This window comes from Cololabis saira, chromosome 21 (genome assembly GCF_033807715.1).
Source record: "Cololabis saira isolate AMF1-May2022 chromosome 21, fColSai1.1, whole genome shotgun sequence".
In the NCBI taxonomy this organism is placed as follows: Eukaryota; Metazoa; Chordata; class Actinopteri; order Beloniformes; family Belonidae; genus Cololabis; species Cololabis saira.
In genome coordinates this window covers 3,245,091-3,265,154 of record NC_084607.1, presented here as the reverse complement: position 1 = coordinate 3,265,154, position 20,064 = coordinate 3,245,091, and the positions used below count along the sequence as shown (strand labels likewise).

Here is a 20,064-nt window from a genome sequence, read left to right as displayed (position 1 = left end):
GAAAGCAGGCGGATTTCTGAGAGGCAAACTATCATGAAAAAACCTGCTTTAAAACTAGGGCTGCAGCTATCAAATATTTTAGTAATCTACTGAAAAATTCCATTGATTAATCGGACAAAACATATTTTTGTTTAGTTAAAGAGCAATTATAAATATACATAAGATGTTAGATGTTAATTGACATTACTAAGACTAAAGCTGAATTATGCTTCTGCGTCACACCGACGCAGAAACACACGCCGCAGCCGTGACGCCGTGCTGAACCCTTCGGACTTCTCCGTCTCTCCGTTTGGTCGCGGTGCAGTACCCCCCCCGCGACCGCTAGTTAGCCGATCTTTTTCTGAATGGTTTATCCGACTATTTCCGGTCACAGTAAATCAAAGAAATAAGGACAACTATTGTGCAAAAAACCAAAACAAAAAAAAAAAATCACATATAAACGAAGAAAAGAGCCCTGGAAGTTCACTACTGATTCAAACCGGAAACCGGAAATGCTTCGCTTTCAAACGAACCAATCACAGCCCTCTCGGTCTGCGTGTGGTCTGCGTCTCCTCGACGCGTAGTTACAATTTTCGGGAAGTGCACGTCATTGACACAGCAGGGTGACGGCGTGTCCTCTGCATCGATCCAAACCACACGCCGTAGGCACGGCGCCATTTTGACGCAGAAGCATAATTCAGCCTTTAGACCCCGTTTACACGGAGCAAAAACGGAGGCGTTTTCATGCGTTTTGGCCGTTCGTTTACACGAAAAACGGAGCTCAAAGTCACCAAAAACAATCATTTCTGAAAACTCCGGCCAAAAGTGGAGATTTGCAAAAACTCCGTTTTCAAGTTTGCGTCTAAACAGAGGAAAACGGACATTTAGGCTTCAGAACGTCACATTATGCAACAGAAACGTCACCAGCGTCATGTGTGCGACCTGTGTTTACAATTAGTTTGGCCACCGTTAATATTTTTCTTGTATTTTACCTGTTTTATATTCTAAAGTCACACCTAAAAGTAACTCACTTCTCTGTCACTCCAAACCAAAGACTTTCGTTCCGTCTTGGAAGTAAAGCCTGATTTATGGTTCTGCGTTAAATCGACGCAGAGCCTACGGCGTAGGGTACGCGGCGATGCGCGCCCGTACGGTGTGCGTCGCTGCGTACCCCTACGCCGTAGCTCTGCGTTGGTGTAACGCAGAACCATAAATCAGCCTTAACTGGAAGTTACACGTGTCATTTGTTGATGTTTTTCCAGGATTCTGATTGGCTGGCATGACGTTAACAGCGTATTTATGCAGATCCCTGTAAACGAAGAGATTTGAAAACGATCTTGTGTAAACGATGGAATTTTTCAAAACGTAGAGGGGGAAATATCCGTTTTTGTAAATACCCGGCTATGTGGAAACGGGGCCTAAATGATATAATCCAGTAGTTCATGGCTGTGCATTTAAAAACCCTGAACTTACACAGTCGACCAAATTCACTGATTCACTCAAAAAACTAAGGATCTTACCAAGAAATGTTCTTATTTCTGACCTAAAAATGCTGTTACGCCTGATAACACACATAACTTAAAAGGTTAGGTGTTTTTCCCACGTGTTTCAATTGAACTTTCATTTGTGTCAAGCTAATTTTAAGTTCTAGTTAAGATTTTGAGTTTTGGCAGTGTTCAAAATAAAATTATTTATATATTATAAAACAGATGTTTAGAGGAACCTATGTAAGTACCGGGTTAGAGGGGGAACATATAGGAGAACGGACCAGAAGAATGTAGAGTGGATTCAAAATAAAAGTTAAGCACTGAGCTACATGTGTCTCTCGCCTGAGCATGTTACAAAAACCAAACATTTCCTCCTCTTTCTTCTTCCTCTACGTGCGCGGCGTCAGCGAGTTGTGCCACATTAAATGTAGTCCGTGTGAAACACCTGCTTTGAGCTGCAAAATTAAACGATTCCTCGAGGCAGAGAGAATTCCTCGATCATTTTTTGTAATCGAATTACTCAAAATTATTCGAGGAATCGTTTCAGCCCTACTTTAAACCAAACATATTTAAAAGATAAAGAAGCAGGTTACCTAGAGCTGCAGAAAAATACAGGTTGCAAAAGTACAGTATGGAACAATGAATGAATCCAACACAGCTTCTCAACAATTTCAGTGATTTCTTTTCTTTGTACCTTCTGGTGTTGCTCCGGGAGCTCCTGTGGGACATGTAGGTGAGCGTCCGGTGCAGGAATATTGGCTGAAATGTACCAGGGAGAGAAAAGGAAGTAGTGTTTAAATGTGGAGTTTATTGATCTCCAATGATCAAGTTAATACTTGTTAGAAAAGGGAAAACTCACGGCTATCAAGTTCCTTGTGCGGAGGAACCTATAGATTTGTGTCGGCTCTGAAAATAAACAGTTACACAGCTATTATTATTTGGTAATACACATATTTAGACACATAGGGCCCAATCCACAAAGAATAGATTGCGCCCCGCAAATAGCGCTGTGAATTGCGCCGCATTTGCGCCCGTAATTTGCCCGCTTTAAGGTCCTATTCACAAAAGATTTTGCTCTAATGATATGCCGGCGCAAACACGCCCATGAAGTTTTGCAGCTGAGTGCAATTTGCGCTGTGATCACAATCAGCCAGGTGGCAAATTATATAAATGTTGCCTTTGCGTCAAGAACACAGTAGACACGAGAATGGCAGAGAGAAAGCGAAAAATGAAATTCACAGACCACGAGTTAAATGTCCTGATGCAGGTGCACAGGCATTCCTCCAAACTTCAGACAAGAAATTTAACTCCGACAGAGAGAAACCATATCTGGGAATCAATATCCCCGTCTGTCAGTGTTACTGTATGGATGAATCCTGAGCTCCGTCTAGGGCTGGGCGATATATCGAGATTTTAATATATATCGATATATTTTCAAACGCGATATGGTACGAGACAATATCGTTTATATCGATTTAAAAAAAAAATAATAATAATTTTTTTTTTTTTTTTAATTTTGATATAGCTTATTTTGTGACAAATTGACTTGAATGTTTTATTTGAGATTTGCACAAATGTTTTGTTATTTGCACAACTGTCAACCTCAGTGGAAAAGTCTGCCTGTTACTGTCTACATTGTATTAATTACAGCGTATTTTAATTTAATTGTTATGCAGGAAAGGGATATTTGTTTTATTTTATTCAAGAAGCTTTTTTATTCTATATATGCAGGCAGTTTATTTTTATTTCATGTGTTTTATACATTTTGATATTGTGCAGACCTCTGTTAATAAAGTTTTTTTAAGGGTTTGCCTCAGAAAAGATGAAGCTAACAGAGATGCTAACAGAGATGCTATGCTATAATGCTTTGGGGGAAACCCCAATTATGGCACAGAAAAAATATCGAGATATATATCGAGTATCGCCATTCAGCTAGAAAATATCGAGATATTACTTTTGGTCCATATCGCCCAGCCCTAGCTCCGTCCTGTTATTTTTATTTTTAAATCCGAGATAAGTCCACAACCCCACTTGATCTGACTGTCTACAGTCATGTCTGACTGTAGATTTCACCCTTAATATCATTCAGTATCACACAGGCTTGAATGATATTGAAGAGAGAGAGAAACAGAGACAGATGGGGAGTGAGGAGTGAGTTTGCGCGCAGCTAATACACGCTTCGAAAAGACGGTATTTGCTCCACTATTTTTGCGTGTGGCAAATAGCCCTGGCCTTTGTGAATTAGACGGTTTTTGCAATTAGGCTTATTTGCATAGAAAGGGGGCAATTTTGCGCCGAATGTATGAATATTACCTAATTTACATGCATGCAAATGGCACAGGCGCACCATGACACTATTTGCTTGGCAGCGCAGTTTGTGGTGCAATTCCCCTTTGCGGGTGCTTTGTGAATTAGACGCTCTCTTTTTGTCTCATTTGCACCGGTTTAGCGGCTGCAAAAGCCGCGCAATCCTTTTGTGGATTGGCCCATAGAAGGTTCAAATGACAATTTATACACTCAACTTTTAAAATTAGAACCAGACACTTGTAATATCGATATAAGAAGTTGTGATCTACTCTGTGCTTTTTCTTTTGGGAAAGTTATGAGCTGCATTCAGTTAAAGAAAATTAATTACGATAGTATCCCTGAGCTGTTGTAGTGTTTGAAAAGCCATGCAACAGCAACAGTAAGCATGTTCACTCCTATCAAGGCAAACGCCAGATACAAGGGCGCAAATCTCAAGGGTGACGCATCACGTTTTGACTTGGTACTGATGATCGATACGACCAATTTCCTTTCCGATCAGATATTGAGTAAAATTCAGGCTGGTATCTGCGATAACGATTCAATACCGATATATTGTGTATTTCTTACCAGCAGCGTGTCATTTACACAAAATCGTAATAGTTTAGTTACTTTCCACCTTCTTCCTGTTAAGGATATACATTAGCACAAATGACTGAAGTATCGGAAGTATCGATATTTTCATTTGAGAATGGATCTGGTATTGGAAATATCGATATTTCAGTATGGATCCTTGCGTCCCTAGATGACAGTTTAAGTTTAGTGTCTCCAGCTGCTCCTCTCACTGCACTGATCCACGTGTCTCAGTGTAAATAAACTGTAACATTTCCTGGAAGGTCCAGACCAGTTTAGGGGTAAATAAACAGTAACAGTAACTGTAACCAGTGGTGGACAGTAACAAAGTAAATTTACTTGAGTACTGTACTTAAGTACATATCCAGAGGATTTGTACTTTACTTGAGTATTAGATTTCTTTGGTACTTATTACTCTTACTTGAATACATTTCCAAGACAAATATTTTTACTCGAGTAAATTTCTAGGAAGGCCTGAAAAGTACTCGTTACTTTCAGGTCTGTTCTTTTTTTCTTCTTCCCTAAAATCCTATTGGACACAAAAGCTGTCTTTTTGTCAAAGGAGGAGACCTATCACAGTGCACGCTCTCCACTGGGATGTACGTAAAGCGGAAATACGTCAAGCCTCCTCAAAACGATACCGCCAAAGTAGCCTGCGTTTGTCAAGACAGAGCCGCAACAAGTCAAGACAGAGCCGCAACAAGTCAAGACAGAGCTGCAACAAGTCAAGACAGAGCTGCAAACAAGTCAAGACAGAGCTGCAACAAGTCAAGACAGAGTCAACAAGTCAAGACAGAGCTGCAACAAGTCAAGACAGAGCCGCAACAAGTCAAGACAGAGCTGCAACAAGTCAAGACAGAGCTGCAACAAGTCAAGACAGAGCTTGCAACAAGTCAAGACAGAGTCAACAAGTCAAGACAGAGCCGCAACAAGTCAAGACAGAGCCGCAACAAGTCAAGACAGAGCTGCAACAAGTCAAGACAGAGCCGCAACAAGTCAAGACAGAGCTGCAACAAGTCAAGACAGAGTCAACAAGTCAAGACAGAGCCGCAACAAGTCAAGACAGAGCCGCAACAAGTGAAGACAGAGCCGCAACAAGTCAAGACAGAGCTGCAACAAGTCAAGACAGAGCCGCAACAAGTCAGGACAGAGCTGCAACAAGTCAAGACAGAGCCGCAACAAGTCAGGACAGAGCTGCAACAAGTCAGGACAGAGCTGCAACAAGTCAAGACAGAGTCAACAAGTCAAGACAGAGCTGCAACAATTAATTTAGAAAAAAAATAGTAATTTACTGATGTGGAAAATAAGAGATTTACTCTTACTCTTACTTTTACTAAAAAGTAAATTTAAAGCATTTACTTTTGGATACTTAAGTACCTTTAAAAGCAAGTACTTTTCTACTCTTACTCGAGTAATATTTTGACTGAGCTACTTTTACTTGTAACGGAGTAAATTTTGACCAGTAGTATTTGTACTCTTACTCAAGTACTGGGGGTCGAGTACTCTGTCCACCTCTGACTGTAACTATAACAGTAACAGTAACTGTAACAGTAACAGTAACTGTAACTGTAACAGTAACTATAACAGTAACTGTAATAGTAACTATAACAGTAACTGTAATAGTAACTATAACTGTAAACAGTAACAGTAACTGTAATAGTAACTGTAATAGTAACTATAACAGTAACTATAACAGTAACTATAACAGTAACTGTAACAGTAACAGTAATAGTAACAGTAACAGTAACTATAACAGTAACTGTAACAGTAACTGTAACAGTAACTGTAACAGTAACTGTAACTATAACAGTAACTATAACAGTAACTATAACTGTAACTGTAACTCACTCTCGAAGGCCTGCAGGAACAGATCATGGTCAGTAACTGTAACTGTAACTGTAACTATAATAGTAACTAACTAATTCACTCTCGAAGGCCTGCAGGTACAGTAACTGTAACTATAATAGTAACTGTAACTCACTCTCGAAGGCCTGCAGGAACAGATCGTGGTCAGTAACTGTAACTGTAACTATAATAGTAACTAACTGTAACTCACTCTCGAAGGCCTGCAGGAACAGATCATGGTCAGTAACTATAACTGTAACTGTAACTATAACTGTAACTGTAACTCACTCTCGAAGGCCTGCAGGGAACAGATCATGGGGTCGGCTTGCAGCAGCTGCATGTTCGGCTTCTTTGCTGCAGCTCCGGGCTGGTCCCCAGCCCCGAACCCCAGCGAGGAGCCCTGTTTGTGGGGAGCCATTTACCCCGGGATAAACCTCTTCTCCCCGGGATAAACCTCTTCTCCCCGGGGATAAACCTCCTAGGACCTGACCTAACCTCCCACCCCCGGGATAAACCTCCTGAAAGGTGTGAGGAAGACTCAAAAAACACAGAAAGAAGAGGAAAATCAGCTCCTCTTCTCCTCTTTGTTGCTGCAGAAATGCTGCTCCCTCATCTTAAAAACGCCTGAGAGCCGTTTCTTGTACTTTTTGAGGCAGGAAAAGCGAGGTTTTTTTGGTGTAGAAAAAAAACCGGTTTAGCACGTTAGAAAATCAGCGAGGGAGACTTCTTGAAATGCGCGAAACAAACGAGGCGGCTAACTTCCCTAGCCGCTACCGGGCCGGCATGGCCGAATTACGAGCTCCCCGGGGACAAACTGCGAGGTCTGGGGGGCGGATAAACACGGAAAACACCAGTCTGAGGGGGTTAGGGGACGTTAATTCACAGAAATCCCCATTATTCTGGCCGAGCGGCTGCGAGGAAATAAAGATAGAGGTAGAAAAAGAAGCAGCAGCAACAACACCGACCACTTCCGGTCGGTGTTTTCAAAATAAAATGTTTCCCCCTTGTCTGTCTATATTAATGGTTAACTCTTAGTACTGTCTTTGGGTCAAAATGACCTGATTCTCCTGTTCCTTCTTTACTCCTTTCCTTCCTTCATTCATTCCTTCCTTCTTTCTCCCTTCCTTCCTTCCTTCCTTCTTTTCTCCCTTCCTTCCTTCTTTCCTTCCTTCCTTCTTTTCTCCCTTCCTTCTTTCCTTCCTTCTTTTCTCCCTTCCTTCCTTCCTTCTTTTCTCCCTTCCTTCCTTCCTTCCTTCCTTCCTTCCTTCCTTCCTTCCTTCCTTCTTTTCTCCCCTTCCTTCCTTCCTTCCTTCCTTCCTTCTTTTCTCCCTTCCTTCCTTCTTTTCTCCCTTCCTTCCTTCTTTCCTCCTTCCTTCCTTCCTTCCTTCTTTTTTCCCTTCCTTCTTTCCTCCCTTCCTTCCTTCCTTCCTTCCTTCCTTTTTCCCTTCCTTCCTTCCTTCCTTCTTTTTTCCCTTCCTTCCTTCTTTTCTCCCTTCCTTCCTTCCTTCCTTCTTTTTTCCCTTCCTTCTTTCCTCCCTTCCTTCCTTCCTTCCTTCCTTCCTTTTTTCCCTTCCTTCCTTCCTTCCTTCTTTTTTCCCTTCCTTCCTTCCTTCTTTTTTCCCTTCCTTCTTTCCTCCCTTCTTTCCTTCCTTCCCTCTTTTCTCCCTTCCTTCCTTCTTTTCTCCCCTTCCTTCCTTCCTTCCTTCTTTTTCCCTTCCTTCTTTCCTCCCTTCCTTCCTTCCTTCCTTCCTTCCTTTTTCCCTTCCTTCCTTCCTTCCTTCTTTTTTCCCTTCCTTCCTTCCTTCCTTCCTTCTTTCCTCCTGACCCGAAGACAGCACAAGGGGTTAATAACCAATTTTGGTCAAACTTAAAGCATATAAATGCATTTTAATCTTCCTTTTTCCCCCTTGTCTGCATATATATTAATACGGAAGAGTATCAGGACCATGCAGGAGAAAAAAATATTTGATAGGGGAAGATTTTTTTTTATTGTGCACTTCGAGAAAAGTCAAAATGTCGAGAAAAAAGTCGAAATGTCGAGATTAATGTTGTCGAGATTAATGTCTGCATATATATTATTGTAAATACCAATTTTGGTCAAACTTAAATCATATATATGCATTTTAATCTTTTTTTTTTTAATATTTGATAGGGGAAGATTTTTTTTTATTGTGCACTTCGAAAAAAGTCAAAATGTCGAGAAAAAAGTTGAAATGTCGAGATTAATGTTGAAATACAATTTCAAGAATAAAGTCGAAATTTCGTGAATAAAGTCGAAATTTCGCCTTTTTTCTCAACTTTTCAACATTAATCTCGACATTTCAACTTTTTTCTCGAAGTGCATAATGAAAAAAAAATCTTCCTCCTCTAAAATCTTATTTTCATTTATATCCTGCCTGGCCCTAATACTCTTCTGTAATTAATGGTTAATACAATTTTGGTAAAACATATATGCATTTTAATCTTCTTTTTTTCCCCTTGTCTGCATATATATTCATGGTTAATACCAATGTTGGTGCCAATTTACAGAATTATCTAAATAAGACAAGAAATGTTGCTATAAGAAGTCTATATTGTATTAGAGTGTATTTCCACTTACCTTGAAATCAGATATTAGATCAGGGTTTTGAGAACCATTTAAAAACTAGATTTATATTTTAGAGCTAAAGAACAAAGACGGTTGTAAAGATGGTTTACGGTACAAACGCGAGTTTTTCCCGCACAAAAAAGATACAAACATTGTTCAAATGTATACAACAAACTTTATTGGACATTGAGTTGATAAACAGAGCAAAAGCTGGATGATGACGTCGTCTATGAATTTATCATCAGACCACAACACAGTTCTTAAAACAATAAAACAGCTTTCTATCTATGATTAATTATTTGTCCGGTTTTCTGTCTGATGGAATGTTGCACATTTGACAAAAAAATAAAAGAAACCATTTCGGAGGGTTGCGGGAATTTTGTTGGATCTTTAAACATTACGGTATAGCCTACTGGATATCAAAAACCAAAGCACAGGAGCGAAACTCCTTGAAATTGTGTTCAGCCAAAACAAAAATAGATCTCATGTTACATTCTTCCCTTTTTGTAAATGAAATGTCCTCATTTCAATAGTGGCATATTCAAAAATATGGATCTAAGTAATATAATCAGCACTAACGCAGCACAAGCAAACAAGACCATTTTGGTTTATTTTGGACAAAGTCGGGGGCTGCGTGACGTCATCGTTTCATAATTAACCCGTTATATCTTCAAAAGTAAAGCAGCACAAACGAAATTTCTTTCTGCACAAACCAGCACTACCGCTACGACGGAGTATTAGGGCCAAACTAATACAAAAAAAAAATTGAAATTACGTGAATAAAGTCGTAAAATTACGAGAATAAAGTCGTAATATTACGACTTTATTCTCGCAACAATATGACTTTATTCTTGTAATTTTACGACTTTATTCTCGTAATATTATAACTTTATTCTCATAATATTACGACTTTATTCTCATAATATTACAACTTTATTCTCGTAATATTACGACTTTATTCTCGTAATTTTACGACTTTATTCTCGTAATATTACGACTTTATTCTCTCAACATTAGGCTATGACTTTATTCTCGTAATTTTACGACTTTATTCTCGTAATATTACAACTTTATTCTCGCAACATTAGGCCATGACTTTATTCTCATAATATTACAACTTTATTCTCGTAATATTACGACTTTATTCTCGTAATTTTACGACTTTATTCTCGTAATATTACAACTTTATTCTCGCAACATTAGGCCATGACTTTATTCTCATAATATTACAACTTTATTCTCGTAATATTACGACTTTATTCTCGTAATATTACGACTTTATTCTCGTAATATTACAACTTTATTCTCGTAATATTACAACTTTATTCTCATAATATTACAACTTTATTCTCTCAACATTAGGTTTTGACTTTATTCTCGTAATTTTACGACTTTATTTTCGTAATTTCCAATTTTTTTTTTTGTCTTAGTTTGGCCCTAATACTCCGTCGTACTAACGCAGCACAAACGATTGAGAATATTTTTACTGAGTTTTGCATGGGGTGGGGGGCAGCTTCACGCAGGTGAAGTGCACTTCTTAGTCGATTAAGGAACTTGTAAAGGGAGGAATCAGGTCAGTTTGGAAGCTACCCAGGGTAACAAACAGCAAAGTGCAATGAAACAACATCACAAGGGTTATTGGCCCGTCCTGGAACAGCCGAGGTTTTTAGCCAGTGAGCCGGTTTCAGTGTCTTCTCCACAGTATGTAGATTATGAGCAGGATGAGGCCTACGATCACACACTGTTGGATGAGGAGGACGTTCTCCAGGGTGTGGATCCTCTCCTTCATGGGTCCGATGTTGAAGAGGTCACAGAGACAAAACACAATTTTGTACATATTTTCCAAGGCACCCACCACCTTCAGCATGGCGAAGCAGAGCGGGCTCAGCTGCAGGCTGCAGCGGCGGTCTTTGTATTGAGCCGTTGGTAGGCAACCGCCCCAGAGCAGCTGCCCACACACTCCCCGTACAGCTGTTAGTCTAATTGGGGGACCCTGGAGTGTGGAGTGAGCCCCATCCATGTGTTTATAAATTGTCATTTTGTATGTTTAAATCACAAGCAAAAACAACACAATAAAATACAGAGAAATAGAGAATCCGTGCACACCCCCTCCCTTTCGCGTTAAAATGGAATATTCCATCCATGCAGTTCTTTAAAGGAGCATGAGGCTCCTTTTAAGAAATGAGACTCTCTAGCGCCACCCTTCACCACGACGGCCGTTGGGGGGTACTGCAGCCAACAGTGAAGCCGGCACGGGAGAACGGGGAGAACGTGCATGCAGCGTCATGTGACGTCACATCCGCAGGACAGCGCGGGAAATTCGGGACCGAATTGCAGCACATTTTGCAGCACACAGCCTGTTCAAGGCAAAGGAGAGATACACTAGAGGAATCATTCTTTTTGGTTTGGAACGCTTCATCTGACATTATTACTAGAAAACTTAAAATGTATACTAATTTTTTTCATAAATCCTGCCTCAATCCTGCCTCATGCTCCTTTAAGTGGGCCGGTACGCCCCCGGGTCTCGTGCTCAGAAGGCGCGCCGATTTCCCCCAGTGTCCAGCCGCGGTACTGCAACAAAAAATCCCATGTGGCCCAGAAAGCTTTTTTCCCATAGACCGCAATAGTAAAAGAGAAGCCTCTAAAACTGTTCACAGGAACCTCCAGCTGTAATCACCGGCAATTACTAATCTTTGTATTCTATATTTTTAAGTCATGGACTTTTTATCCGTCAAAAATGTTTTATAACGGCCAGAAAAGTCAAAGAAAAGTCTCTTTCTGAAAGCTCCCCGGACTAACAGGCACAAAAATCACTTCAAACACTGAAGTACTGAACTCAACGTCACAGGTGACGTCACAGCCGTGTCCGTGCATTCCACGGATGTTTATATTAATATATATTATGTAATTATATTATATTAATACATTAATGATATATGTAATACTATACATGTAATAATATACATTAATTAATATATTATATTAATACATATTATATTAATATTCGCGTCATTGCCCCGGGACATGATGGGAGGCCCCAGAGCATCATGGGAGGTGACTCAACTGAGCATGCTCTATGGACCCCTTAACGCGGAAGTAAACCCGGAAGTCAGGAACTTTTTCAGCGTATGCGCTGGCTGAGCAGAATGCATTGAAATGAATGGGCGGCCATTTTCGATCTCCCATCCAGATTTTATTAATAGATCCATGGGGCCGGTACGCAGCGGTACGGAGTACCCCCACTTCTCAATATTAGCCTCTGGGGTACCGGGACTTTTTACGGCGTACCGGGACTTCTCATGAGCTCACAGTTCTCTGTTCTCTCCTTGCGATTTGGCTACAGTGGCGTCGCAACGCGACTGCCCCTCGTGAGACGTTCACTCGTAAAGCCTGATTTATGGTTCCGCGCTAAATCGCCGCAGAGCCTACGCCGTATGGTACGCGGCGACGCGCAACGTACGTGCGCGTCGCCGCGTACCATACGGCGTAGGTTCTGCGTTGGTGTAACGCAGAACCATAAATCAGTTTACGGAGGTCCCGGTGTTGTGCCGGATTCAGCACCCCTGCCGTGAAAAGCCCCCCCTCGTATATTCAATGAAAAGTAGACCAAGAAATAAAACAACACACTGACACTTCAATATATTTATATATACACACTCACACAAACACATACTTAGGAGTTTATATTATATATATTTACAAATATTATGGAAGACAACACAGTAAGCAGGCTATTAATTAATGACATCAATAAGCATTTACTCGATTTTTGTTATTGTGGGAAAGTATGACTATTGTGGAATCCATGAGCGCATTTCAACATGAATCATTAACACAAAACTGGACGTGTGTGCGTACCCCCTCGTCGTGTGTGTACGACGAGGGGGTACTTTTCACGGCAGGGGTGCTGAATACGGCACAACACCGGGAGTCGAGAGTGTGCCAGAAAGCAATACAAAGAACGCGAAGAAGAACATATTTTAATCTTTCTTTAAAAGTGGAGAGGAGGAGAAGTATTCAAGGATTTGGGGAATACAAGGAGCTGAGGGGATCCCGGACACCAGAAGCTCTGAAGCCTCTGCTGAAAGCTGTCCATCAAAATCAAAATCAAAATCCCCCCCCCCCCTGAAATAAAAATGAATGTGGTTTTACTGCTATTTCAACATTTAGAGTCATCACCAGAAAAATAACACCAGAAAAATAACTTATTTGACAATTTTCACCTGTTTCAAGTAAATTTTCACTTGAAATAAGTAGAAAAATCTGCCATTGGGAAGATTTATCTTCTCATAACAAACAAAAAAAATCTTGTTCCACTGGCAGATTTTTCTACTTATCTTAAGTGAGAATCTACTTGAAACAGGTGAAAATTTATGTTTTTTCCAGTGATGAGTCTTGTTTTAAGTCCAATGAGATTTTTTTTTACTAATATGAGACATTTTAACTACAAATAAGACAAATATTCTTGTTAAGATTGTGAGTTTTTGCAGTGATCCATGTTACTTATCCTGTGAAGGACAGAGTCATATTGATAAGTTCAGAAAAGTGTTTTTTATTGTTGTGTTTTGATGTATTTGATGTAAGCCCAGTGGATATTTAAAGCTTACAGAAGGCTGCATTTAACTGCTGCTATGTCATTCCTGCAGTATTTCTGCAGCTGTTTTTCAAATATTCAATTTTTTTGAGATAGGATATTTGAGTTTTCTTAAGCTGTAAACCATGATCAGCAATATTAAAATAATAAAAGGCTTGCAATATTTCAGTTGATTTGTAATGAATCCAGAATGTATGACATTTTTGTTTTTGTAATTGCATTACAGAAAATCACAATATTCTAATTTTCTGGGACAGTCCTGTATAAAGATGAAAAGATACAAAATTAAAAATAAAAGATTAAAATAAAAATAGAAATAAAAAATAAAAAGTGCAGTGTCATAAATAGAATTATATGGGTAAAAAAGAAATAAGTGATATAGATTAATTGGAGCACACACTCTGATTTCTTAACCCTTGTGCTGTCTTCAGGTCAAGGAGAGAGGAAGGGAAGAAGGGAGGAAAGAAGGAAGGATGGAAGAGAGAAAAGAAGGAAAGAAGGAAGGGTGAAAAGAAGGAAGGGAGGAAAGAAGGGAGAAAGGAAGGAAAGAAGAAAGGAAGGAAAGAAGGAAAAAAAGAAAATAAGGAAGGAAGGAAGGAAAGAAGGAAGGGAGAAAAGAAGGAAGGAAGGAAGGAAGGAAGGAAGGAAGGAAGGAAGGAAGGAAGGAAGGAAGGAAGGAAGGAAGGAAGGAAGGAAGGAAGGAAGGAAGGAAAAAAAGAAAATAAGGAAGGAAGGAAGGAAAGAAGGAAGGGTGAAAAGAAGGAAGGGAGGAAAGAAGGGAGGAAAGAAAGAAGGAAGGGAGAAAAGAAGGAAGGAAGGGAGGAAAGAAGAAAGGAAGGAAAGAAGGAAAAAAAGAAAATAAGGAAGGAAGGAAGGAAAGAAGGAAGGGAGAAAAGAAGGAAGGAAGGAAGGAAGGAAGGAAGGAAGGAAGGAAGGAAAGAAAACAAGGAAGGAAGGGAGGAAAGAAGGAAGGAAAGAAGGAAGGAAGGAAGGAAGAAAAGAAAACAAGGAAGGAAGGGAGGAAAGAAGGAAGGAAGGGAGAAAAGAAGGAAGGAAAGAAGGAAGGAAGGAAGGAAGGAAGGAAGGAAGGAAGGAAGGGAGGAAGGAAGGAAGGAAGGAAGGAAGGAAGGAAGGAAGGAAGGAAGGAAGGAAGGAAGGAAAAAAAGAAAATAAGGAAGGAAGGAAGGAAGAAAGAAAAGAAAACAAGGAAGGAAGGGAGGAAAGAAGGAAGGAAGGGAGAAAAGAAGGAAGGAAAGAAGGAAGGAAGGAAGGAAGGAAGGAAGGAAGGAAGGAAGGAAGGAAGGAAGGAAGGAAGGAAGGAAGGAAGGAAAGGAGAGAGGAAAGAAGGAAGGAAGGAATGGAGAAAAGAAGGACAGAAGGGAGAAAAGAAGGAAGGAAGTAAAGGAGATAACAAGGAAAGAATGTACGAGGGGAGAAAAGAGGAAGGGAGAAGGAAGGAGAGAGCATGGGGAAAGAAGGATAGGAGAATTAGGTCATTTTGATCCAAAGACAGTACAAGGGTTAAAGTTTAATTTCGATAAAGTTTCAACTTTTATTTTGAAGGCGGAACTTACCGAGCTTCCGCCGCCTCTCGCCTTCGTTCTGCCTTGCAAAGCGGACGTTGCCACTCGCTCGATGACGCGCATGGAAAGATCCCGCCCCCTAACCGCTCCGACCAATCAGCGCGCTCGCCAGAGAAACCCCGAGCTCTGATTGGTCGGTGTGTGAAGAGAAGCCGCAAACACGTTTGCCGCCTGCGTGCAGCACATGCCGGGTTTCCTGTGATAAATGTGATAAATCTACACTACAAACCATTTCTGTCAAATACTATCTGTTACAATAAATAACATTTACTTTAGATTTTGTTCTCCTTTATTACATGATCACAGTACAAATATTTGAATGGAGGTCTGTTACTGGAGGCTGAAACAACATAACAAACATACTGATGATAAACTTTGACTTAAATTACTTAAATGTGACATTTTCTCTATAGTTTTCTTTCTGGTTTTATGATCTCACCAGTCTACAACTTCTGTAAACAGATTTTCTTCACTATAAAGACTATCTATATGAGCTCTGCCTTTACAACATACAGGACTGTCTCAGAAAATTAGAATATTGTGATAAAGTTCTTTATTTTCTGTAATGCAATTAAAAAAACAAAAATGTCATACATTCTGGATTCATTACAATCAACTGAAATATTGCAAGCCTTTTATTGCTCTATTGCTGATTATGGTTTACAGTTTAAGATTAAGATTCCCAGAATATTCTAATTTTTTAAGATAGGATATTTGAGTTTTCTTAAACTGTAAACCATGATCAGCAATATTAAAATAATAAAAGGCTTTCAATATTTCAGTTGATTTGTAATGAATCCAGAATGTATGACATTTTTGTTTTTTTTAATTGCATTACAGAAAATGAATAACTTTATCACAATATTCTAATTTTCTGAGACAGTCCTGTAGATCTGGATAATTTAATGCAAACATGCATTAATATATTAATAAAATCACAGAAATACAAAATACAGTCTTAGAGCTATTAGTCAAACATATTCCCTTTAATAATAGTAGTATTGCAGGGTATGTTACACAGCAGCTCATTTAGTACAGTGACAATGATGATTAGAGCGGAAACAGGAGCAGAAGAGATGGTGGAAAACTATACATTGATCAAATCAGAGCATTCTTGTATTAGGAAAAATGCAACATTTGACAAAAGGTAACAACATTTGATTTTTAACAACTGAAAAAAAAAAAACAAAAAAAAACATACTTTAATCTCAGATCTGATTCTCATCAGTATGAACAAATAAATAAATCACAGAGAGGATGAGTTCAGTTAGTCCGGGGAGCTTTCAGTTCAAGGTGCCCGTAAATGCTCATGAACTCGTCTGGCACTTCTCCGGCGAGGAAAAACTCGAATATGGAGCAATCTCCCGAGTCACACCGTCATTCTGGCCATGGTCAGGTTGGAAGCTTCTCTGGGTAACAAACAGCAAAGTGCAATGAAACATCATGGTGAGGGTTATCGGCCCGTCCTGGAACAGCCGAGGTTTTTAGCTAGCGAGCCGGGTTCAGTGTTTTCTCCACAGTATGTAGGTCATGAGCAGGATGAGGCCCGCCGACAGCGCTGCGATCACACACTGGTGGATGGAGAGGACGTTCTCCAGGGTGTGGATCCTCTCCTCCATGGCACTGGTGTGGAAGTAGTCGTAGACGCCGGCCCCGATACTCCACAGCGCCCACACGGCGTCCACCACCAGCGGCATGGCGACGCTCAGCTGCAGGCTGCACAGACCCTGTTTAAAACTGGAGGACAGACAAGGTCAAAACTATCTATAGAACTCATTTAAAAACAATGAAATTCACTTGGGGCCTGATTTACTAAAGGTTTGCGTGCGTAAAAACGTGTGCAAACTGGACATCACGCGCAAACCAATGTGCAAGCTGATCTACTAACAGCGTGCAAAGAGGACTGCGTCTCTCAAATGAGCAAAATTGCACACGCAATTCATTTAGTACTTTTGCCCTGATGAATAATCAATATGGGGCGTACGCGGCAGAAAGCGCTAAATACTGGGAGGGGAAAATGCAAATATGTTCATTTACCACGCGCAATGAGATTTACCAAGCCTGAAAGTTTGGGGATTGTGATTGCGTCTGTATTTAATACGTTCGAAAGGAAATGCTAATCTGCCCAGCATTACGCAGGGATGCTTGTTGGTGATTTGAGGACTGGGGTGGGGATGGCTCAACTTGTGGTGAGGATTCTACACATGCAAAAGGAGAAATATTTTATTTGAATGTTAAATCGAGTATTATTCAGCAAAAGGTTGCCACAGGAGGCACATTCATTTTTTTATTTTTGATAATAAATAAATTAAATTTTTCTGGGAGAAAAAAGTGTTTCTTATTGTTCTGCAGTTGTCATACCCCGGTGTTGTGCCGTATTCAGCACCCCTGCCGTGAAAAGCACCCCCTCGTCTGACAAAAATGATATTCTCATTCCGTGTCACGTTCTGTTTAGCGTCCAGTTTTGTGTTAATGATTCATGTTTAAATGCGCTCATGGATTCCACAATAGTCATACTTTCCCACAATCACAAAAATCGGGTAAATGGTTATTGATGTCATTAATTAATGACCTGCTTACTGTGTTGTCTTCCATAATATTTGTAAATATATATAATATAAACTCCTAAGTATGTGTTTGTGTGAGTGTGTATATATAAATATATTGAAGTGTCAGTGTGTTGTTTTTTTTTCTTGGTCTACTTATCATTGAATATACGAGGGGGTGCTTTTCACGGCAGGGGTGCTGAATACGGCACAACAATCTGCCTCTTCCACTAATATCTCTAACTCCAACTCGTCAAATTTCATTTTGCGCTCGCAAACCGTATGAAATCACTTGAAATATAATTATTAAAAACATAGATTTTAAATATAACTATAAAGCGACCTTCAAATGATACAAGGCCCTTTCACACAGCCAGTTCGAGGCGGGAACGTTGCGCCTTTAAGCCGCCTCGCTGTTCTGTGTGAAAGTCACGGAGGCGGAATGGGAGGGCCAAGTGGCCCCACCAATAAGCCGGCAGCGGAGGTAGTCACAGAGCCGTCACAGAGCCGAAACGGGGTCTGTGTGAATGACACAGCCGGCATGCCGGCATGCCACTAGACGCTGACGCTGTCGTGACGCCTCTGATTGCGGAACGCCGGCATGCTGTGTGAATTTACAGACGGGAGCGGCGTTATGCCGGCGTTGTATGGTTCTGTGTGAACCAACAAAGGCGGCGTATTGGCAGGACTTCTTTACACCAATATTGCGGAATCTCTGTGTGAAAGGGGCTATAGAAAGAGGTGGATATTTTATACTTCTTATATTATTAAGCCAGTGGCGTCAATTCAGTCCAAGTTAAGGTACGGCAAGGTTACGAGTCACATTAACTAGAGTATCAATCAACACGTCCAGCAAATACTCATCACAGAAGTTTATGTAGCTGATCTGTGTGGTCAATAAAACTGGAATTTTTTCAAATGCAGTCTCGCTCACACTGTAAAAACTCAAAATCTTACCAGGAATATTTGTCTTATTTCTAATTAAAATGTCTCATTTTTAGTCAAAAAATCTCATTACACTTAAAAAAGATTCATCACCAGAAAAATAACTTATTTGACAATTTTGACTTGTTTCAAGTAAATTTTCACTTGAAATAAGTAGAAAAATCTGCCAGTGGAACAAGATTTATCTTCTCATTACAAGCAAAAAAATCTTGTTCCACTGGCAGATTTTACCACTTATTTTTTTTTTTTTTTTTATTAAATATTTTTATCCCGGTTTTTTTCCCCATTTTATCACCCAGTGTTCCTACCGTCCCTCCTACCTCCAACAGTCCTGTGCGATTTTACCACTTATTTTAAGTGAAAATCTACTTGAAACAGGTGAAAATGGTTGTTTTTTGAGTCTTGTCTTAAATGTAATGAGATTTTTTTTAGTAAAAATTAGACATTTTAACTAGAAACCTAAGACAAATATTCTTGTTAAGATTTTGAGTTTTTGCAGTGTATAATAACTAGTGAAATCGATCATGTTGTCCAGATTCTGCGTCGATTTAACGCGGACCTTAACATTAATTAATTAATTCATAATAATTCAGGCTTTACTCGGATTTTCACGGAGAGCTTTTACTTACAGCTGAAGATTGTGATGAAATTCATAAAAACAGTCAGTCTCATCCCGCGTGTTCGGCATGTAAGGAAGATTATCACATTTGTAAACGATATCTGCAGCTTCTGTGTTTCTGGGAAATGTTGAAATCTAATCTGCAGTGAATCTACTTCCGGGTGTGACTCTGGCCACGCCCCCTCGCGAACAGCGCAGGTTGTGCAAACTTTAGTTTTAGGATTTAGATATTTGTTGAAAATCTGCTTATAAATTATTACATAAAACATCTGCGCAGACATTTGGCGACATAAAAAACATTTTTTTCTGTTTTTATGGGGATTATAACCCATCAGTTTCAACGTGAACCTTGATTTAATAGATTTTACATATATTATTTAAAATTGCAGTACAGTTTAATTCCGTCTATATCATTTGATACGATCTCAAATCAGTTTCAAGCGAAAAAATAATGAAGAAATCTGGTATTCTCACCACCGCTCCGTCTATAAAAAAAGGTGTGGCGTCCCTGCGTTACTACCAGGCGCGGTGGCCAAGTGGTAAGGCGTCGGTCTCGTAAACCGAAGATCGCGGGTTCGAACCCCGTCCGTGCCTGCAAACAATGGGAATGAAACTGCGTTTTTTGTGTATAGCTCTAACGTTTAAATGTTGTCTATGTGACAGAGAGCGTATTATTTCCTGATCCCTTGACGGTTCAGAATGGCTTTCAGAGATCATTTTATCATTTTAGTGAGGGGAAAAAATAGCATTTTCAAATTGTGGCCTTTAACTATGTTTCTTCTATTACATTATTACCTCTGACCTCAAAAGAACAATTAAAGCCTGTATGTTAAGTAAATATAATGAAATATGTTAGTTAAGTTTGATTTGACATACCCATAGACGGCGGTATTTTTATTTTATTTTAGTTTTTTATTTACTTAGTTGTTTTTTTTTGTTTTTTTTTTTAATTTATGTTATTTGTGAATTTATTTCTTGGAAAAAGGGGCAGATTAGATAAGA

The 20,064-nt window shown here is 39.7% G+C and overlaps 1 protein-coding gene and 1 non-coding gene across 2 annotated transcripts; one reads left to right on the top strand and one right to left on the bottom strand.

Annotated features, from left to right (window-relative positions):
• Nucleotides 1–2,055: 2,055 nt before the first annotated feature.
• LOC133422547 (polycomb protein suz12-like) lies at nucleotides 2,056–7,144 on the bottom strand. Its single transcript, XM_061712569.1, has 5 exons — nucleotides 6,511–7,144; nucleotides 6,400–6,430; nucleotides 2,326–2,372; nucleotides 2,161–2,225; nucleotides 2,056–2,065 (listed from the first exon to the last, which is right to left on the bottom strand). The coding sequence occupies exons 1-5, from the start codon at nucleotides 6,604–6,606 to the stop codon at nucleotides 2,056–2,058; spliced, it is 249 nt and encodes an 82-aa protein (XP_061568553.1). The 5' UTR covers nucleotides 6,607–7,144.
• Nucleotides 7,145–19,584: 12,440 nt separating this feature from the next.
• Nucleotides 19,585–19,656, top strand: trnat-cgu (transfer RNA threonine (anticodon CGU)). Its single transcript has one exon. It is a non-coding gene; the product is annotated as a tRNA-Thr (tRNA).
• The last annotated feature ends 408 nt before the right edge of the window (nucleotides 19,657–20,064 follow it).